This window comes from Adiantum capillus-veneris, chromosome 10 (assembly GCF_014529385.1).
Source record: "Adiantum capillus-veneris isolate H3 chromosome 10, ASM1452938v2, whole genome shotgun sequence".
Taxonomy (NCBI): domain Eukaryota; kingdom Viridiplantae; phylum Streptophyta; class Polypodiopsida; order Polypodiales; family Pteridaceae; genus Adiantum; species Adiantum capillus-veneris.
In genome coordinates this window covers 40,954,773-40,976,514 of record NC_140940.1, presented here as the reverse complement: position 1 = coordinate 40,976,514, position 21,742 = coordinate 40,954,773, and the positions used below count along the sequence as shown (strand labels likewise).

General features: G+C 44.5%; 1 protein-coding gene across 1 annotated transcript in view; it reads right to left on the bottom strand.

The window, feature by feature from the left end:
- LOC147448719 (uncharacterized) overlaps positions 1-21,742 on the bottom strand; it is a 63,448-nt gene that overhangs the window by 12,967 nt on the left and 28,739 nt on the right. Inside the window, exons 2-3 of the mRNA XM_086521245.1 lie at positions 14,657-14,811; positions 14,319-14,367 (exon numbers count right to left, since the gene is read on the bottom strand). Coding sequence (XP_086377371.1) covers positions 14,319-14,367; positions 14,657-14,811 — 204 coding nt within the window. The remainder of the gene's footprint in view (positions 1-14,318; positions 14,368-14,656; positions 14,812-21,742) is intronic.

Sequence of the window (21,742 nt, the reverse complement as noted above, 5' to 3'; positions counted from 1 at the left end):
AAAGTATCTCCCCTCGAAGACGCACAAGGGGGTTGCAAAGGCATCGGAGGAGGTGGTTCCGCCCGACCATGATCTCTCCGATTCGAGAGAGGATGCTTCTCCATCAATGTCCCTTGCATCCGGCGCCGCTACCATGGCCTCCACTGAGGGTGGTAGCGTCTCAAAGAAGAGCAAAAGAAGTCATGGTGGGCGGCCTCCAAAGCAAGCTACTCTTGCACAAACGGTGGGTGGAACTTCCGGTCCATTGTCTTTCCTCAAAGAGAGGCAAGACAAGCGGAGATAGAGATTGCACGCACCATCATTGAGTGCAATCTCTCTTTTCATATACTTTGCACGGATCGTTGGAAACACATGGTGAAGGCTATTGCCGCGGTTGGTCCATGTGAGGGGTGGACGCGAGTGTCATACCATGACATGCGCACCAAGAAGCTTGATGAAGAGAGGACACGAATCGACAAGTCTCTTGACCCCGTGCGTGCCGGGTGGGTAAAGTATGGTTGCTCTATTGTCACCGATGGATGGAGTGACCGCAAGAAGAGGGGAATCATTAATATCCTTGTCTCATGCCCTCTTGGAACCTACTTCTTGCGAGCGGTTGATGTGGGAGCAAGGGGGAAAAAGGTCACGGGTGCCTTCATTTACCGCCACATTCGTCAAGCCATAAAAGAGCTAAAAAAAATTATTCCACTCTCAAGTATCTACTATTTTCAATTTTGTCTTTTGCCTTGGCTCTTCTCACTTTCCCTTCTTTCCCCATATGTAGATCGGTCCAAGCAACGTCATTCAAGTAATCACCGACAATGCCTCCAATTGTGCTTCCATGGCCAAAAAGCTAGAGACGGAGTATCCACATGTAAGGTGCAGCGGAATGAATGTTGTATTTTCTCAAGATTAGTGATCTTTATTGCTCAAGGTTCCTTTTAGTTCTTAGGGAAAGAGAGAGCTTTCCGTCTTACAGAGAGTGCTACGATCACGAACAAAGTGAGTGGATATTGTGCGTGCAAGTGAATGAGACTGAGAGAAGGAGAGAGAAGAGATACGACACCCGAGAGGTTGTAAAACCCTCCTCCGAAGGCCCCACTCTCGTCGGCGAGAGTGGTCTACTTTGATTGCACAAAGGTGTACAATGCGTATGCAATGGACTGATGCAATGGGACTATGCCGATGACGACAACGGTGATGACGACGACGACTTGGTGGCTGAAATCTGAGATCTTCTAATCGCTGAATTTCGGGACTGTTTCGGTGGCTGAAAATGACTGTTTTGGCTGCGTTTTTATGGCTGAAAATGGGGGAGCATCTGCAACCAACTTTGGGGTGGTTCTGCTACTGTGCATGAGGCTGAAAACGCTGTGGATCTGAGGCGGTTTAGGGATGAAAACTAAAACGCTGGCTGGTTCTGCCTCCTTGCCAAAACGCTGGCCTGATCTGAATCTGCAAATCAAAAACGCTGATTGGGCTTCTTGGGAAAAACACTAGCAATGCTGATGAATTCTGCTGGCGATGGCAGTTATCTGCTAGCGCTAGGGTTCTTGTGGTGTTGACGATCCAGGCTAGGCTGAAAACGCCAGATCTTGCGGGTCGGCGATGATGGGATCTCCAAAAACGCCAAGGTGCTTGAGGGGGTACTGCTGAGAAGTTGCCTGTTGAGCAGGAAGCTCCTGCTGCCTCTTCTGCCAGAAAGTGCTAACTTGGGTTTGCTTATATATTAACTTAGCAAAATTGCCCTACCTACTTTTGTTGGAAAGTCACTTAAAAATAATAAGTGAAAATCCCAATAAATAGGAAAATAGGCTAAATGCACTGGAAAATTCCCCTAACTGATGTTGATGGATTCTGATGGGAATTCCGATGATCATGCTGTGTGCAACTGGAGGATATGCATCTATGCTAAGTGACTGGGCATGCACGGTCTACAAATAGACGCACAAAAGTGCCAGATCACTGCTAATCTAAACTAACTTGACTGACTGAACCCTGCTATGGTGTAGCTTGTCCACGGACACATAGGGTTGGGATGTGTCACGTGACATCCCCTCCTTTTCAAAGTGAGGTACTGGTACCGAACTGTATGGCGTCGAGGGAGATCACCAACAGCATCCGGAATCCTGGAAGGGACTCTTCGCCGGCCCACTCTGCTGTGTGGGTCGAGCGGTACTTGAACTTCATAAAGGTCCGCAACGCTTGCTTCTTTGGGCCGCGCCGAAAGCGACACAAAATCTTTTGAATCTCCTTCCTTGTGTCAACTTCGTCTAGAGTCTTGCTTCTTCCGTCTTCAAGAATCTCCATGGCTGAAAATTCTTGAAACCATCTCCAACACAAAACCATGAACATACCCATTCCATGTAAAGTGAAGGAAAAAAACATTGTCTTCTCTAAAGACTGTGTATGCAATGTAGATAAACATAGAGACGGAGTGACAACCCGTTCATCAAACACATGCAAACAATGAGGTCGAATCTTTTTTGTTTGATCGAAATCAATCAATTGTGGCAATTCACAATGGAAATGCCCCTGCTTGGTGCTCATACAATCATGTGCCTTTTCGGAAACTGTGTCATGCCACGGAAGAGACATGAAATGTGACTTCCTTACATACAAACTTTTCAACTTTTCATGAACAATCCGAATACATTCGTGCTCAACATACAATATGTCATGCCTAGGAAAAGGGATCACATAACGATGCTGACTAAAATACAAGAAAACCGTCACCAATGAAACACTCGAACAATGCGTGCGTATCAATCATGCGAACACATAATACTTCCTGTGAGGGTTCTTTGGACCAAGGCTCGAGAGCCAAGATCGGTTCGTCGGGATCTATCGAATCTTCTTGTGGGGGATCTGTGGACCTCGACTCGAAAGCCAAGATCGATTCTTGGTGATTGATCGATTCTACAACGAGGTTAGCTTCGCTAGAAAAAGCATCCACTAACACATCATCCTTGTGAACAATCACATCATCTTCATGCAACTCATCATGCTTGTGAGAAATCACATCTTGATCATGCAAATCATCATGCTTGTCATTGTCATCCAAATCATTATGCAAATCATTGGCATCCAAATCATCATGCTTATCATTGTCATTCAAATCATCATGCTTAGCAATATCATTCAAATCATCATCATGCTTCAAACAATCATGCAAATCCTGTGTATCCTGCTTTGGGGAAGAAGAGACGGAGACAGTCTCCTTTATGTGATTCTGTGCAAAGTACGCCTGTACTTGAGAAAAAAGTCGCAAGAACTCTTTGTTTTGTTGGTCGCTTTGTTCTTGTAGTGCTTTGGTCTCACGTGCTATGGCTCTCATTCTGTCTTGATACTTACGCTCGATGGCTGCCATATCTTCTTCGTAGGCTTTTCTTTCTGCTTCTCTTTCTTGGTCCAAATCTTTGTCGTAGATGGGGAAGGGGGAGGGTCGGAAAAACCTACTGGTGGGGAAAATTCTTCTTCGCCTCTCTCATGCTCATCACCTCCAAGCGAAGTATCCATTCCGCTTCGAGTGATGACCATTCTTCAATCGTGGGTTCTTGTGGGTTGTTGGGGTCTTGGATGCTTAAGTCCACGAGGAACTTGGATTCTTGCGGGTCTTGGGTTCTTAAGTTCACGAGGAACTTGGGGTCTTGAGGTTCTTGAGGTCCTTGATTCGTGAGAATCCCGGGTTCTTGAGGTTCTTGAGTCTTGAGGGTCTTGGGTTCTTGGGGTTCTTGAGGTTTTCTTTCGCTTGCAAATCGCGTTGGAGAAGGATCTTCTCTTCACCCGAGTTCTACCCTTTTCTGTGGGCACACCCCTTGGCGGCCTTGCGCTCACACCAAGGTTGCTTTTTCCCACCTCACGTCGATTGGCCGGCCGCTAAGTGCACGGTCCGCTCTCAATGAGTGAAAAGAGACACAAGGGGAGGTTGGACAAGCCCTTCTTTCTTGGGATTCCTGTCACTCTTCAACAAAACACGATTAGAAATCGCCACGCCCAAGTAAACTTGGGTTCGTGCGATCGCAACAAGCAAAAAAATTTCTTGTGGTTCTTGTGGTTCTTTCCTTGAGTAATGCAGAACACTTCCAAAGCTCTGATACCAATGTAAGGTGCAACGGAATGAATGTTGTATTTTCTCAAGATTAGTGATCTTTATTGCTCAAGGTTCCTTTTAGTTCTTAGGGAAAGAGAGAGCTTTCCGTCTTATGGAGAGTGCTACGATCACGAACAAAGTGAGTGGATATTGTGCGTGCAAGTGAATGAGACTGAGAGAAGGAGAGAGAAGAGATACGACACCCGAGAGGTTGTAAAACCCTCCTCCGAAGGCCCCACTCTCATCGGCGAGAGTGGTCTACTTTGATTGCACAAAGGTGTACAATGTGTATGCAATGGACTGATGCAATGGGACTATGCCGATGACGACAGCGGTGATGACGACGACGACTTGGTGGCTGAAATCTGAGATCTTCTAATCGCTGAATTTCGGGACTGTTTCGGTGGCTGAAAATGACTGTTTTGGCTGCGTTTTTATGGCTGAAAATGGGGGAGCATCTGCAACCAACTTTGGGGTGGTTCTACTACTCTGCATGAGGCTGAAAACGCTGTGGATTTGAGACAGTTTAGGGCTGAAAACTAAAACGCTGGCTGGTTCTGCCTCCTTGCTTCAAAGATCGCGATCCAGAGGAGGAGCAAATATTTCGAGACCTCTACTTGGAGTTGGTGGAGATTGATCGCCGTGTCTCTCGCACACGGTCCCGCAAGAAGGTGGTTGTGCGAGCTTTGGCAACTACAGGTAGAGGAGCTTCCACTTCGGTTGCTCATGGGAGTGGAAGAGCGTCGGCACGGACACCCAGGACCTATGTGCGGCGAGGCTCGGATAACAGATCTACTATGGCGGACACCACTTTGGAGAATGTGTCCATTTCTAGGCTTGCGGATCCTAGAGACCCAGAGTTTGATGATGAGGACAACATCCTTAGTGAGGGAGATTATGGTCTTGCATCTAGTGCATCTGATGCAAGTAGTGATGAGGATGATGCAGCTACCTCTAGCTCAAGCTCGGACCACAACTCCGTTGATGAGAGCGATATGAGCACTTAGAACTCTCTCTTTATGCTTTAAAGTTTGCACCCATGGACCATGAGACTATGAGTTGTGTCACTACTTTTTTGTACTACTTTTTGTCACTTGTACCTCTCGAGCCTTGACTCTCTACTTATGTAATGAATTATGAAATCAAATGCAATCATGATCATCTTTTTTCGAACATTGCCATTTCCAATGTCCATGGCCAAATCTTTAATGTTCTTACTTGTAAGACATCTCCTTTAAGTTGTACGTACTTAATACTAAGTAGTTACTCATAATAGACTAAAGGCTCTGAAAGATATATGATTTATTTTTTTGCATCGTACATTACTTCAACGTACGTCTATTTTTTTTTAGTTCGATTAGTATCGCACGTCTTCGTACGTGTAACCATTGTACGTGATTGTACGTGTCAACTATGGTCATGCCAAGGAAGAGACATGGAATGTGACTTCCTTTAATGCATACTTTTCAGCTTTTCATGAACAATCCGCATACATTCGTGTTCATTCATGAGTGAAATGTGCTCAACGTACAATATGTCATGCCTAGGAAAAGGGATCACATAAAGACACTGACGAAAATACAGGGATCGATCACGAATGAAACACTCGAACAATGCGTGCGTACTAATCATGCGAACACATAATACTTCCTGTGAGGGTTCTTTGGACCTAGGCTCGAGAGCCAAGATCGGTTTTTCCTGAAGGGGTGCTTTGGACCTAGGCTCGAGAGCCAAGATCGATCCTTCGTGATTGATCGAATCTGCAACGAGGTTAGAGTCACTAGAAAAAGCATCAACTAACTCATCATCCTTGTGAACAATCACGTCATCTTCATGCAAATCATCATGTTTGTGAGAAATCACATCTTGATCATGCAAATCATCATGCTTGTCATTGTCATCCAAATCATCATGCTCATCATTATCATTCAAATCATCATGCAAATCATGTGTGTCTTGCTTTGGAGAAGAAGAGACTGAGAGAGTGTCCTTTTCCTGATTTTGTGCAAAGTGCGCCTGCACTTGAGAAAAAAGTCGCCACAACTCTTTCATGTGTTGATCGCTCTTCTCTTGTCTTGCTTTGTTCTCGCGGTCATATTCTGCTTGTCTTTAGTTGTTCTCCGATCAAATTTGGCTTGTCTTTCTTTGGCTTCCAAGCGTGTTTGCCTCACACGCTATGGCTGCCATTCTTTCTTGGTATTTGCGCTTTATGGCTGCTATTCTTTCTTAGCTTTCGAACTTCCTGTCCATCATCCTCTTGTCGAAAACCTCCATAAGAGTTAGTGCAATCCTTGGCGTAGATAGGGAAGGGAGAGGGTCGGAAAAACCTCCTAGTGGGGAAAATTCTTCTTCGCCTCTCTCATGCTCATCACCTCTAAGCGAAGTATCCATTCCGCTTCGAGTGATGACCATCCACTGGGTTCTTGTGGGTCTTGGGTTCTTGGGTCATGAGGGTCTTGAGGTCTTGAGGTTCTTGAGGGTCTTCTTTTGCTTGCAATCTGTGTTTGAGAAGGATCTTCTCTTCACCCGAGTTCTGCTCTTTTCTTCAGGCGCACCCCTTGGCGGCCTTGCGCTCACACCAAGGTTGCTTTTTCCCACCTCACGTCGATTGGCCGGCCGCTAAGTGCACGGTCCGCTCTCAATGAGTGAAAAGAGGCACAAGGGGAGGCTGGACAAGCCCTTCTTTCTTGGGTTCCTGTTACTCTTCAAAAACACGATTAGGAATCGACACGCCCAAGTGAACTTGGGTTCGTGCGACCTCAACAAGCAAAAAAAATTATATGGTTCTTGTGGTTCTTTCCTTGAGTGATACAAAACACTGCCAAAGCTCAAATACCAATGTAAGATGCAACGGAATGAATGTTTGAACTTTATTCAAGATGAGTGCTCCGAACTGTGCTCAAGGTTCCTTCTGTTGTTATGGAAGGGAGAGCCTTCCGTTCTTAATGAGAGAGTGCAATGATCACAAACAAGTGAATGGACACTGTGCGTGAAAGTGTATGAGACTGAGAGATAGAGAGAGAAGATAATACGACACCAGAGACGTTGTAAAACCCTCCTCTGAAGGCCCCACTCTCTATGGCGAGAGCGGTCTACTTATGATTGCGCAAATCTCTACAATGCTTGGACTTGTTGACGACGTCGACGATGACGGGCTGAAATGTGAAAATGCTAAGGGCTGAAATCTGCAAATCTTTATATGCTGAATTCTGACTCTATGTCGGGGACGATGTCGATGGCGACGGTGCGACGACGATGCGCTGAAAACGCAGATGCTGAGATCTGCATTTTCCAGGCTGAAACTGCAAACATCGATGGATCCCATCGTGCGGCGAGGAACTGTTGCAGGAAGGTGAGATCTGCGAGGCTTGGGGGTTCTACTGCGGAGTCTGAGTGCTGAAAACTGAATACGCTGGTCCTAGGGCTGATTCCGTCGCGAAGATCTGCAAAAACGCTGAGCTTGTTCTGCAAATCAAAAACGCTAGGGCTCAATTCTACTGTCTGGTTAAATCTGCTATGGATCTGCTGATGCAACTACTAACGCTAGGGGATCTGCTGTCTTGTGGTCGTCGAGGCTGCTCTGCAATGCAAAAACACCAAGGCTGATCTAGAACTGAAAATGCTAGGCCTTCTGTTGAGAGAAAATGCCAGAGTTGTCGCGTGTGTTGGTCTTGCTGAGAAGTTGCCTGTTGAGCAAGGTGCTCCTACTGCCTCTTCTGCCAAATAGTGCTAGCCTAGGTTTGCTTATATACAAACTTAGCAAAATTGCCCTACCTACTTTCCAACAAAAGTCACTTAATAAATAAGTGAAAAATGTCAAAAATAGGAAAAATAGGTTTAATGCACTGGAAAATTCCCTTGATGGATTCTAATGGGAATGCTTATGATCATGTTGTGTGCAACCGGAGGATATGCATCTAATCTAAGTGACTGGTCATGCACAGTCTGCGAACAAACTCACAAAAGTGCCAGATTACTTCCTATTCAAGACTGACTGGACCTTGCTCATGCTGTAGCTTGTCCATGGACACATAGGGTTGGATGTGTCACGTGACAATACCATAAACTCATCTCCAACCTCTTTAGTTTCAAGCAAGACCCTGTTCAAAGCTTATTTTGGTAAGAAGCCCTACGTCTCCCACTTTCAAATCTTTGAGAGCGATGCATATGTCTATGTACCGAAGGAGTAGAGCGGGAAGTTTTGACACGAAGTCCAAGAGAATGTTTTTGTCGGCTACAACACTCTTTCGAAGGGATATCGACTTTATGATCCAGAGAAGAAGGATGTTGTACTCAGCCGTTATGTTCTCTTCAACGAGTTTTTACCTTCAAAGGGAGCTTTCGCTCCCAAATCTTCCACAACAACCCTTGATTTGCCAATACTTGGAGACCCAGATTCTGTATTGCCTCTTGATGAGCCCTATTCTCCTACCCTTGTCCCTTAGGCTTCGAAGGAGAATGCACCCATATCAAATGATGCAGATGACAGTGGTTCTCATCCTAGTGCAGAGGTAGAGCCAAATATACAAGTAGCTCCTCCCTCGGGAAGCAAGTCAGACAAGTTACCAAAGTGGCTATTGGAGACCTTGCAAGATGCAACAACTTCAGATTTTCCACCCGACTGGTGTGAAGCTAGTACTACACGACGATCTCAGCGACTTCAACTTGCTAAGGTAGATAGGACTTTATTACACGTGAACTATGCTTTGATGTCCATAGTGATCAAGGATAGAGATTTTCTCAAAGGTGCTTTCACAACCGAAGTGGAAGTTGGCTATACAGAAAAAACTTGATTCCATAACACTTGGGAGTTGGTTTTGTGGCCTGCCAAGCGAAAGGTGATTGGTGTCACATGGGTCTACAAGACCAAGTATAAATCTGATGGTTCTTTGGACAAGCATAAGGCAAGGCTAGTTGCAAAGGGCTTCTCTCGGAAACCTGGTGTGGACTATGACGAGACCTTTGCACCGACTGCGAGGATGGCGACCATTCGGATAGTTTTTGTCCTTGCTGCCTTTTTCGGGTACACATGTTTTAGATGGATGTTGTTTCGGCATTTCTCAATAAAGACTTAGAGAAGGACGTGCGTCGTGTATGTGAAGCAACCTCCACGGTTCGAGGATCTAAATTTCACAGACATGGTTTGTAGGTTGCTAAAGGCCCTCTATGGCCTGCACCAGAAGATAGACTCTTTCTTCCTATGACACTCCTTTCGACGTTCTTCTACAAACCCACATTTATACATTTATCGTGAGGGAGGATTGGTGACACTTGATATCCTCTATGTGGAAGATCTTGGGATTAGAGGTAGCCATGTTGAGCACATCCACAGTACTATAGAGACCTTGTCTAAAGAAGTTTGGGATAACAGATATTGACTTGCTTCACTACTTTCTTGGATTGGAGATATAGCAAACAAAGGGGGGCATCTTTCTCTCTCAAGAGAGCTATATCCAAGAGTTGTTGGAAGCATTTGGTATGAATGAGTGCAAACCTGTCACGTGACACATGCAACCCTATGTGTCCGTGGACAAGCTACAACATGATCAAGGTTCAGTCAGTCCAGTCAGTCTAGATTTAGAAGCGATCTGGCACTTTTGTGAGTCTATTCGTAGACCGTGCATACCCAGTCACTTAGTGTAGATGCATATCCTCTGGTTGCACACAGCATGATCATAAGCATTCCCATCAGAATCCATCAGGGGAATTTTCCAATGCATTTAGCCTATTTTACCTATTTTTGACATTTTTCACTTATTATTTTTAAGTGACTTTTGTTGGAAAGTAGGTAGGGCAAATTGAGTAAGTTTGTATATAAGCAAACCAAAGCTAGCACTAAATGGCAGAAGAGGCAACAGGAGCCAAGCTCAGCAGGCAACTTCTCAACAAGAACTTGGTGGTCTCCCCTCCAAGCAAAGGACTCAGCACCGTGGCGTTTCCATCAAGGTCGTCATCGCCATACCTCCCAGCACTTGGCGTTTTGCATCAGGTAGCCATCACCAGCAAGCGCAGTGCATAGCGTTTTTGTATCAACATCCTCGCCACCGAAGCCCAGCACCTAGCGTTTTTGACAGAGTCTGACCTAGCGTTTTCAGCAGATACCACCTCAACCTGCAGCGTTTTTCAGCAATGAAGTACTTGCAGATTCAGCCCTAAAGGAATAGCAGATTCAGCCCAGAAAGACCATCAGTTTTCAGCTTTAAGAAACCTCAGTTTTCAGCCCTGAACCTGCAGATTTTCAGCGACAAAGACCCACAGAAACAGCCCCCCAAATCAGTGTTTTTGGATTGTAGCAGATTTCAGCCCATAGCGTTTTTGGACAGCAGATACAAGATTTCAGATTTCAGCCCTTAGGTCAGTCTCGTCGCACCGTCGTCATCGCCGACATAGCCTAGACTTGCATCAGTCTCATACATACCGTTTGTACCAGTTTGTGCAATCATAAGTAAACCACTCTCGCCGACAAGAGTGGGGCCTTCGAAGGAGGGTTTTACAACGCCTCTAGTGTCGTATCTCTCTTCTCTCTCTATCTCTCAATCTCATACACTTGCACGCACAATGTCCATTCACTTTGTTTGTGATCATAGCATTATCTCATTAAGAATGGAAGGCTCTACCTTCCATAAGAACAAAAGGAACCTTGAGCACAGTTCGGAGCACTCATCTTGAGTAAAGCACAAACATTCATTCCGGTGCACCTAACAAGACCTATCTCAACCCCTATGGATCCAAATCAAAAGTTGTCATAATATGACCCCCCAGATGTAGCAGATGCTACAAAATATCGGACAACACCCCGTTTGATGTTAGTTTCTGGGTGGGACTTCTCAGTTCTTTCATGCAAAAACCAGCCAAGTCACATTTGAAGCAAGCTCTTCGGACTCTACGGTATTTAAAGGCGATCAAGTCATTAGGCATTCACTATGCGACTAGAGGTACAGACTCCAAGATCATTCTACGAGGTTCACATTGGGGTGGAGATCCAGATGGACGACGGTCGACTACAGGTTACACCTTTTCTTTTGGCTCAAGAGTAGTTTCATGAGCAACAAGATTTCACAGAGAGAGAGAGAGAGAGAGAGAGAGAGAGAGAGAGAGAGAGAGAGAGTATAGGGTTGTTTGCAGTGCTACATGTGAGTCAGTGTGGTTACGGAGGCCACTTGCAAGGATGGGGTTTCTTCAAGAGATGACCATCATGTACTCTGACAACCAGAGCTGTGTAAGCATTTCAAGAAATCCGGTGCTCCATGCCCGGGCCAAGCATAGAGAGACAAACTACCATTTGTTCCTAAGAAGACCAAGGATGGCTCTGTCCGATTAGAGTACATTCCGACATCAAATAGCCCTGCTAATATCTTCACCAAATCTCTTCCACAGGCGGCATTCTCCTCTCATGCCAGCTCCCTTGGACTTGTTTCCCGTCCAGGAGCTGAGAGGAGGTGTTACGAGTTCAAATTCTTGTTCGGTGCCGGCTCCAATATCTCCAAGGAGCAAATTAGGGAGTGAGGGATGTTTTGTGGTTGTGCCCAACGGCCCCAGCCGTATCTAAGGTATATATACCTTTTCTCGACAATGCACTCCATGGTGTTGCTTACCCGATAGGCTGGCATGAGGCAGGAACCCCGTTCCTAGGGTTTCCCAAGGTCAGAGTCTCCAGTTCTTTGCAGCTCCACCACTAAATATGTGTACTAAGTCATTTTCAGTGAGTTTGATATAGTTATTAGCATTTTACCAGGTTTTTGGGATCGTGGCGTTTTTTGCCAAACAGGTAGGGCAATTTACCAACTGCCCTATATAGATAGCCCCCCCACTTTTGGCATGTTGTGATCATTGCAGAGTTCCAACGTTTGGCACTCTCTCTCTCACTCCTGTTTTCCATCTACTAGCATTTAGCAGTGTGTTGCCTCCCTCTCTCTAGACTTTTTCATCACCTACAATCTCTCTCTCTCTCTAGCCTTTTGCATTGGGATTTCTCTCCCTCTCTTTAGTCCTTCCCTTCCCCTCCATGTTGAGCCCCTACGTGCATGTTTGTACGAGTGCTTGACTGCCCATGCCCATTTGATGGGCAGTACACGTAGGAGCTTGTGTACGAGCAGACCTATCGCAATAGATCCGAGATCCATTAGCTGCCCCATCCCAAGAGGAGGTTTGCTCGCAATTGCACACAAGTTCATCACCTGATTCACCCGTTTCCGCTGCATCTTTGACAAAAGAGCCACATAGACGGCTTGTGCCAGTGGATATTGTGGTCTTCCATAAAAAAGATCCAAATCGCCACATCCAGATAAATTCGTGGCAATGTCTCTCAGCCCTGTCATATGCACAAAAATTTGAGAGCACGAATCAACCCCAAGGGACAGAAGAGTGCTATCTCAGATGCATGGTAGAGCAGCTTTTAAGTACTTTATTTGGTCTAAGAGGATGGACCCATTGGACGGCTTGCACGCACCAAGGTGGCTTGGCTTGGCTTCTCGGAGTACATTGGAGATTAAAGACCCTAAACCAGCATCTCCATATCAAGAGAGTCTCCTGTACAAAGGAGACTCTCATGATCACTGATACATGGCCAACGGCTATTCACAACAGATAAATCATAAAATAGGAGGGGGGCCTGTACAAAGGAGACTCTCTCATGATCACTGATACATGGCCAACAGCTATTCACAACAGATAAATCATAAAATAGGAGGGGGGAAGAGCCACATAGGCGACCTGTAGTGCCAGTGGATATTGTGGTTCTCCATAAAATAAGGTCCAGACTGCTACATCCAAATAAATTCATGGTTATGTCTGTCAGCCCTATCATATATCCCCTGCATACTATCATACACGGATATTTGAGAGCGCAAGTCAGCTCCAACTAGAAAGCACACTGTCATTATAGCTCAACAGGGGGGAGTTGTGCACCCAAATGTGCACAGACGACGGAAAGGTATGCCAAATCTGCAAAAACCGCCAAAGCGCCTTGAAGTGATCAAGAGAAAAGGAACCAGAGTGGAATGGACTCAAGAGGACAAGCATGTCCAAGCCACTATTTGTCTAAAGTGGTTGTAACTATCCCAGCCTCATTTATTATTCTTCCGTGTATTACACCCTATTTTTTGGATCAAAAATGGAGAGAATCAGGAAGCTTGGATATATTTTTGTGTAATTTCCTATGCTCACAAAGCCCTAAACCTGGCGTATCACGGGTGACTGACCAGTTCAAAATGCAATCGTCTTGCATCAACTGATAGGCTCACTGGAAGCAACAAAAAAGAAAAAGGCTCAAAAGCTTGATATCCCCTCTGCAGACTGACCTCATCACCATCCACATACATCGCGACGTCATTAGCAAGCTCTCCATCCAAAAGCTCCTCCTTACATATAGGCATATGCAATTCCTTAAGCTGTCCAGTCACACATACTCTCTCATTGAAAAGGTGGCCCACTCCAAACTCGGGGTAAGAGCCAGAATTTTTTTATGCCACCTTTTACTTTTCACTAGATTGTCTCCCCTTTCTAGAGAAAACTGATTTCTCCATCTATTGTTCTTTCTCGCCTGAACAGCTCGCTCTAAAACTTTCTCGATTGAATTCTCTCTAGAAATTCTTCCAAGCTTTCTCTTCCCAAATCAAAGCTGATTTCATCTAGAATTTGAAAACGGTTTTTCCTCTCTAATTTTTCATGTCCAAAAAGCATTCGCTTTTCCTCAAAGAGCACTTGGTTTTGCTTTTCTTAAAAAGCACTTCTTGTGATTTTGTTTTTGGAGTCTAGTTTTAAATTAAAGCATGAGTGTGTGCACGCTCAAAGGTTTCAAAAGTTGCTTTATGTTCTAGCTTAGCCTATATAAGAGTTCTTAGAGGAGGCATTTTGCACAACCATTGAGCAAGGGAGCTAGATAATTCAGGTTTGATACATTGATGAAGGAAAAAACGACATCAAGAACATCGACCTAGTGGTTCGGCCAGTGCTTGTTATTTCTTGCAGGTGTAAAGATAATTTATTCTCTTGCATTTGGAGCCCTCTTGTGAGCTCTTGCTCTCAAGAGTAGTGAGTTTAGGGAAAGCGATCTCCTCCTCAAACCATCTGTGGTCTATTATGTTTTAAGTCTCTCAACAACTAGTCACATGAAATCAATAAATCAAACGTGGGCTGCACTATAAGCGAATACAAAACACCTGAAAAACTGTCAGTGAATAAAGGGTTGTTTTGATTTCTAAAATACTTCTCGAGTAAAAAGAAAAAAATCATGAAAAAAACATACCTTCGTACAGCAATGATGTGAACGGTTCTAATATAGGGCGATTTTCGTCCTGCAAACAATTAGAGTAGAGAAAACAGAACTTGTTTAGATTTCCTTATCTCATCTTTTCAATCTAAGATCTACTTAAAAAGCATAGCATGAAAAGCCTTTGACTTGGATGATTTATAAACTAAAAGACAAAGCCCATATTCTGTATGTTGGATGCATAGAAACAGGTCTTCCTCATCAATGTTAAAGCTTTTGGCAACCTTTAAAAAAACTGACGTGGTGCATTCTTGCTTATGTATGTCGCTACTGTATAAAATATTTCATTCGTTGTGTTAAACATGAATCGTTACCGAGGATAAGAAATTTCCATGATTTTTAAGCTTCGCGGGAAAAACAAAGGGGACTCTGTTCTTTTCTTTTTCCTTTGGCCTAGCAAACCAGTGCTCTGGAGCTTTTGTTTTTGAACCTGTTAACTGACTTTTTCTTGGAAAACCAACTGGACAACCTGTCAAAACAGCTAAAAATGCTTTACCTAGGCTGCTCGCTCAAGTTAGCAGAATCCTTCAAACAGTAAAGGATTTCAAGCTATTAAGACTCTAAAGCACATCCTGTGCCGTTTATGTGCCTTGCACATCACTATACGATTAACAATCTCATACACAACTGAGCCCCAAGGGCTAAACTGAGAAACTGTAAAAAACTCGTGCAACTGGCCAATAAAGGAAGATTGAAAAAAGGCCAGGGAAAAAGCCTCTCCTATAGAGAATGAAAATTGCCCTGGCCACCTAAGGCAGGAAAAGAGAGGGGATCCAAGCAGCTTCCAAAAAAATCGGCAGCTCAAGGAGAAAACAAGAGTGAAAAGTGCCTACGTGGCTAAATGAAAACCAAAGGAGATCAACAGAAGGAAATCGAGGGCGATTTCCCATCATTCAATTCTAGAATGTGGGAAAAAAACGGTACATTTTGGGATCAATGGCTGGAATCTAGGGTGAAATCCAATCATTCGATTCTAGAATGTGGGAAAAAATGGCACGGGGGTTGGAGGCTTCAACTCATCACCTCCTCCTTCTAGCCAATGTCCCTACCATGTGAGCTAGCGAGGGCTGTTAGACCTCTCCGGCCTGTCCTAGCGGAGTTGCTAGTGCCCAAGTATCTCCAATTTCTGATCATAGGGAGTGCCCAAGTATCTCCTAGCGAAGTTGCTAGTGCCCACTGCCGAAGTATCTCCTAGGGCTGATCATAGGGAGTGAGCTGTTTTGGCGGTGCCTGGCCTAAGAAGGTAGTTTGCTCATTATTGGCATGTTCCCACCATTGTTTTACCTGCCCTATACTGTTGGAAGTATCATATAGTTTGCCTCTTGGTGGCCCTAGGTCGGGGGTCTTTTTCCTTGATACCCAATACCACTAGATTCCACCTACAGGCCTGTTTTTAGGCTTTTTCCTTGTTTTCCCTATTTTAGGATTGAAGGGTTTGTTAAAGCTATGGCCTCTCTTTGGATTCATCTAATCGGTCACGATATCTTCCACGGATAGGGAATGTGTTAGAGTTCAGATTCTTGTCCACTGTTGGCCCCAGTATCTCCCATTAATAGATTAGGGAGTGAGGGTTGTTTTGTGACTATGCCCGACCGGCCATATCTGAGGTAGTAGAGGTACCTTTTCCTTTCTTGTCATATTTCAAGCAAACCATGCCCATGGCCACCTCCACACGATAGTACATTCACAAAGCATGCAGTTCACAAAATCACACACTTAAAATCACGTTGAACGTTGTGTTTCAATCATTCAATCTAGCTGTCTCATCCCGTCCAAAACTCTTGATGCCCCTAGATACCTCTGCAACCATCTCATCCTTCCAGAACTCTTGATGCACTCACAACAATATCCAGTCATCTCATCCAATGTGATTCTTGATGCACTAGAATCACATTCATTTCACATTTACTTAGCCATCACATCCAAATCTCGTTGATCTCTAACAAATGTCTAGATGCACTAAATTCAAATCATTCCCTGTGCAACCATCTCATCCTTCCAAACTCTTGATGCACTCACAACAATATCCAATCATCTCATCCAAATAGATTCTTGATGCACTAGAATCATAGTCATTTCACATTTACTTAGCCATCACATCCAAATCTCGTTGATCTCTAACAAATGTCTAGATGCATTAAATTCAAATCATTCATCAAATAAAATGTTGCAAACATTTTATCTTTCATCACATACTCTAACGATACACATGAAAGAGAATTTTCAATCTAGGAAATTTCCAATTCAATGTACATATCTTCATAAAGTCATTTTCCAAAATAATGTTAGCTTGTTGATATCCCAAAAATTTCAAGGAGAAATTAGTGACTTTATTCAATCTAGGCATTTTGTGACGAAGGAGAGGAGTGCCTCCCTCTTGTGCAGTCCGCACCGCACCAGATTCAACCTACTGATTCATTGGTAACTTTCGACACAGACACTGCTAATAATCCAAAAGCTTCAAGGTACAGCTCAAAACTGAAGAGAATTTGCAAAGTTCTCCTCCCCCATCCACTTTGTGCCCTTGACCAAATTATCCAATGGACCTAGCTTACCTTTCTTGTGTTCTATGCCCTGTTGGTAGCCCCGTTGGCCTCCCTTGTTATCGTCGAAATTATGTGATGAACCATCAGATGATTCCCTTGCTTCTTCGAAACTTTCTAATGAATTTTCAGTTGATTCCCTTACTTCTTCAGAATTCTCTGATGAACTATCATTGGTTCCGTTGGTTCTTTCTTTTCCTTGGAAGACTCTTGCCCCGTTGAGGTGGACACTAGCTTGTCCATAAGATAGGTCAATGAGCCGACATGCATACCCTCCTTGGCATGTCCCATAAGTCCTTGAATGGAGTCAGACTTCTTTTGCAAACAATAATGTAGAATCTCTTTTGGCAATCCAAAACAGAACCGCTCAATCTGGTCCTTCAAATTGATCCTCCGAAACGAGGACACTAGCAAACAGATATCCCAAAACCTTTGGCAATAGTCATCCAAGTGTCTTCCTTATTCATTCTTAGATGATGCTGACAGGCACAAAGTGCAAAACGAACCCCGACGGCCTTTAAGGGTCACATAAAAAGAACATGTACTAAGCTTGAATCGAATGAATCTAAAGAATCCCCACAGAACCCACTTCCTCTATCAATGCAATTAATGATAACACGAGTGTGCCCCAAGTTTCTCATGACCCTCCCATTGATGATTCTCTCATTAAATGTTATGGTCGTACGTCGGGGCAACGTTTTGTCATATTGTTTGACCCAGGTAGTATGCATGATGTGATCAGTTCCTCTCTTGTTGACAGAGCCCACCTCGAAGTTAGTCCGAGATCTCCTATGGAGGTCTCTGGCTTTCTTCCCGGTATGGATGCTCTCATCACGGAGGAGTGCCTTGATGTGTTGTTTGCAATTCAACAAGCTGCCTTCACTAGAAGATTTGTTGTTTCTCCTCTCTCAGGATGTGATATGATTTGTGATAATAAACCTCTCATTGATTGGGAGGCTAACACTTTCACTCTCAATGCCAAAAGTGATTCTCCCATTGTCATTCATGGAGAGGACATTGTTCACTCTCCATCTCTTATTGCTAATATGCAGGACAAGGTTAAACGGATTCATGAGAAGGAGACTCTTTTTCTCCAAAGCATGACACACAAGATTTGAATGACAATGATTTGCATGATGATTTGGATGATAAAGACAAGCATGATGCTTTGCATGATCAAGATGTGATTTCTCACAAGCATGATGAGTTGCATGAAGCAGATGTGATTGTTCGCAAGCATGATGTATTAGATGATGCTTTTTCTAACGAAGCTAACCTCGTTGCAGATTCGATCAATCACGAAGGATCAATCTTGGCTCTCGAGCCTAGGTCCAACGAACCCTCACAGGAAGTATTATGTGTTCGCATGATTGATACGCACGCATTGTTCGAGTGTTTCATTCGTGATCGTTTCCTGTATTTTAGTTAGCGTCCTTATGTGATCCCTTTTACTAGGCATGACATATTGTACGTTGAGCACGTTTCACTCATGAATGAGCACGAATGTATGCGGATTGTTCATGAAAAGTTGAAAAGTAAATATGTAAGGAAGTCAAATTCCATGTCTCTTTCTTGGCATGACACATTCGTAGAATGAGCACGAGCACCAAGCATGGGCATTTCCGTTGTGAATTGCCACAGTCGATTGCTCTAGATCAAAAGAGAAAGATTCAATCTCATTGTTTGCATGTGTTTGATGAACGGGTTGTCACTCCGTCTCTATGTTCATCTACATTGCATACACAGTCTTTAGCGAAGACAAGATTTTTTCCACTCACTTTACATGAAATGGGTATGTTCATGGTCTTGTGTTGGAAATGGTTTCAGGAATTTTCAGCCATGGAGATTCTTGAAGAAGGAAGAAGCACGACTTTAGACGAAGTTGAAGCATCGAAGGAGCCACACAAGACTTTGTGTCGCTTTCGGTGCGGCCCAAAGAAGCAAGCGTTGCAGACCTTTATGAAGTTCAAGTACCGCACGACCCACACATCAGAGTGGGCCGACGAAGAGTCCCTTCCAGGATTCCGGATGCTATTGGCGATCTCCCTCAACACCATACAGTTCGGTACCAGTACCTCACTTTGAAAAGGAGGGGATGTCACGTGACACATCCCTATGTGTCCGTAGACAAGCTACACCATAACAGGGTTTCCGTAAGTCCAGTCAGTCTAGATTAGAAGTAATCTGGCACTTTTTGTGAGTCTATTCGTAGACCGTGCATGCCCAGTCACTTAGTATAGATGCATATCCTCTGGTTGCACACAGCATGATCATCAGTATTCCCATCAGAATCCATTAGAATCAGTTAGGAGATTTTTCCAGTGCATTTAGCCTATTTGACCTATTTTGGACATTTTTCGCTTATTAATTTAAGTGACTTTCCAACAAAAGTAGGTAGGGCAAATTGGGTAAGAAAATATATAAGCAAACCAAAGTTAGCACTAAAGGCAGATGAGCAAGGAGACAGCAGGCCATTGGTGACAGGTTTCCCCCTCTCTTAGCAAGACTCCCCAAGAACCTCTTGGCGTTTTCCCTCACCCAAGACCTAGCGTTTTGTGTCATTGCCAGCAGCCCCCTTTTGCCTTGGCGTTTTCAGCAAATGCTTGACAGCAGCTCCAGTCCCTAGCATTTCTGCAACAAGGCCATTATCGCTAGCAGAATCTTTACCTAGCGTTTTCCACTATCGCCAGCAGGGCTGCCTACACAGCGCTTTCAGCATCAAATCGCATCAGATAAGCAGCGCTTTCAGCCCTCAAAAACAGCAGCATCCCAGCGTTTTTCAGCAGCATAAAAACAGCCTCGAAATCAGCGTTTCAACTCGCAGCGGATTTCAGCCTTGAGCGTTTTTGGACAGCAGTCACAAGCTTCCAGTTTCAGCCCCGTTGTCGGTCTCGTCATTCCCGTCACCACCATCGACATAGCCTAGATTTGCATCAGCCACATGCATCGTCATTGTACCACTTTGTGCAATCATAAGTAGACCACTCTCGCCGACGAGAGTGGGGCCTTCGGAGGAGGGTTTTACAATGTCTCTGGTGTTGTATCTCTCTTCTCTCTATCTCTCAGTCTCATACACTTGCACGCACAATGTCCACTCACTTTGTTCGTGATCATAGCACTCTCCATTAAGAACGGAAGGCTCTCCCTTCCATAAGAACTAAAAGGAACCTTGAGCAAATATGGATCACTCATCTTGAGAAAGTACAAGATTCATTCCACTGCACCTTACAAGATGATGGGAAGGTCGGTAAGCCATTCAGTATGGCTAAACTGTGAGTAGTCGTCATCTTCTTGAGGTATCTCCCATACTCTGTATGCTCTCTGTCGTGTGAGCATCTCTCAAGCCCCATCTCCTCTGGCTCTAGCTCTCTGAGCATCTCCTCTGAGGTGTCATAGAGAGAGAGAGAGAGACGTAGGTAATGAAAACCCCTCGAGATGTGAGGGAAACTTGATTCAAAGCGATATTTACAAAAACCTTAGTTTTGGCGAGATGGCGAACTCATCTTGAGCAAAGTTCAACATTCACTTCCGCTGCACCTTACATAGGTATCAGAGCTTTGGCAGTGTTCTGTATCACTCAAGGAAAGAACCACAAGAATTTTTTTTGCTTGTTGCGGTCGCACGTAACCCAAGTCCACTTGGGCGTGTCGATTCCTAATCATGTTTTGAAGAGTGATAGGAAACCAAAGAAAGAAGGGCTTGTCCAACCTCCCCTTGTGCCTCTTTTCACTCATTGAGAGCGGACCGTGCACTTAGCGGCCAGCCAATCGACATGAGGTGAGAAAAAGCAACCTTGGTGTGAGCACAAGGCCGCGAAGGGGTGCGCCCGCGGAAAAGAGTAGAGCTCAGGTAAGAGAAGATCCTTCTCTAACACAGATTGCAAGCTAAAGAAGAACCTCAAGACCCTCGAGAACCTCAAGAACCTCAAGAACCTCAAGACTCAAGACCCTCAAGAACCGAGACCCACAAGAACCAAGTTCCTTGTGACCCTAAGAACCCAAGACTTCAGTGGATGGTCATCACCCGAAGCGGAATGGATACTTCGCATGGAGGTGGTGAGCATGGGAGTGGCGAAGAAGAGTTTTCCCCACCAGGAGGTTTTTCCGACCCTCCCCCTTCCCCATCTACGCTAAGGATTGCACTAACTCCTATGGAGGCTTTCGACAAGATGATGATGGACAGGAAGTTAGAAAGCGAAGAAAGAATAGCAGCCATAGAGCGCAAGTATGAAGAAAGAATGGCAACCATAGCACGTGAGCACGAGCAAGCACGCTTGGAAGCCAAAGTAAGAAAAGCAGAAAGAAATCGTGAGCGCGAAAAAAGACAAGCAGGCTTTGATCGCGAGAACAAAGCAAGAAAAGCGATGAGCGACCAGCACATGAAAGAGTTGTTGCGACTTTTTTCTAATGTGCAGGCACAGATTGAACAGAATCAAGAGAAGGAGACTCTCTCAGTCTTTTCTTCTCCAAAGCATGACACATAGGAATTGCATGATAATGATAAGCATGATGATTTGCATGATCAAGATGTGATTATTCACAAGCATGAAGTCTATTCGCAAACCGTGCATGTCCAGACACTTAGAGTAGATGCATATCATCATCTGGTTGCACACAGCATGATTATCAGATTTCCATCAGAATCCATCAGAAGCACTGTTATAGTGCATAGACCTATTTTTCCCATTTTAGCCAATTTTCACTTATTATTTTTAAGTGACTTTTGTTGGGAACTAGGTAAGGCAATTTTGATAGCCAAGTATATAAGAAAACCCAGTGCTAGCATAATCTGGCAGAAGAGGCAGCAGGGACCTGACATCCACAGTGCACCTTCTCAAGCAAGACCCCCCCCCCCCGG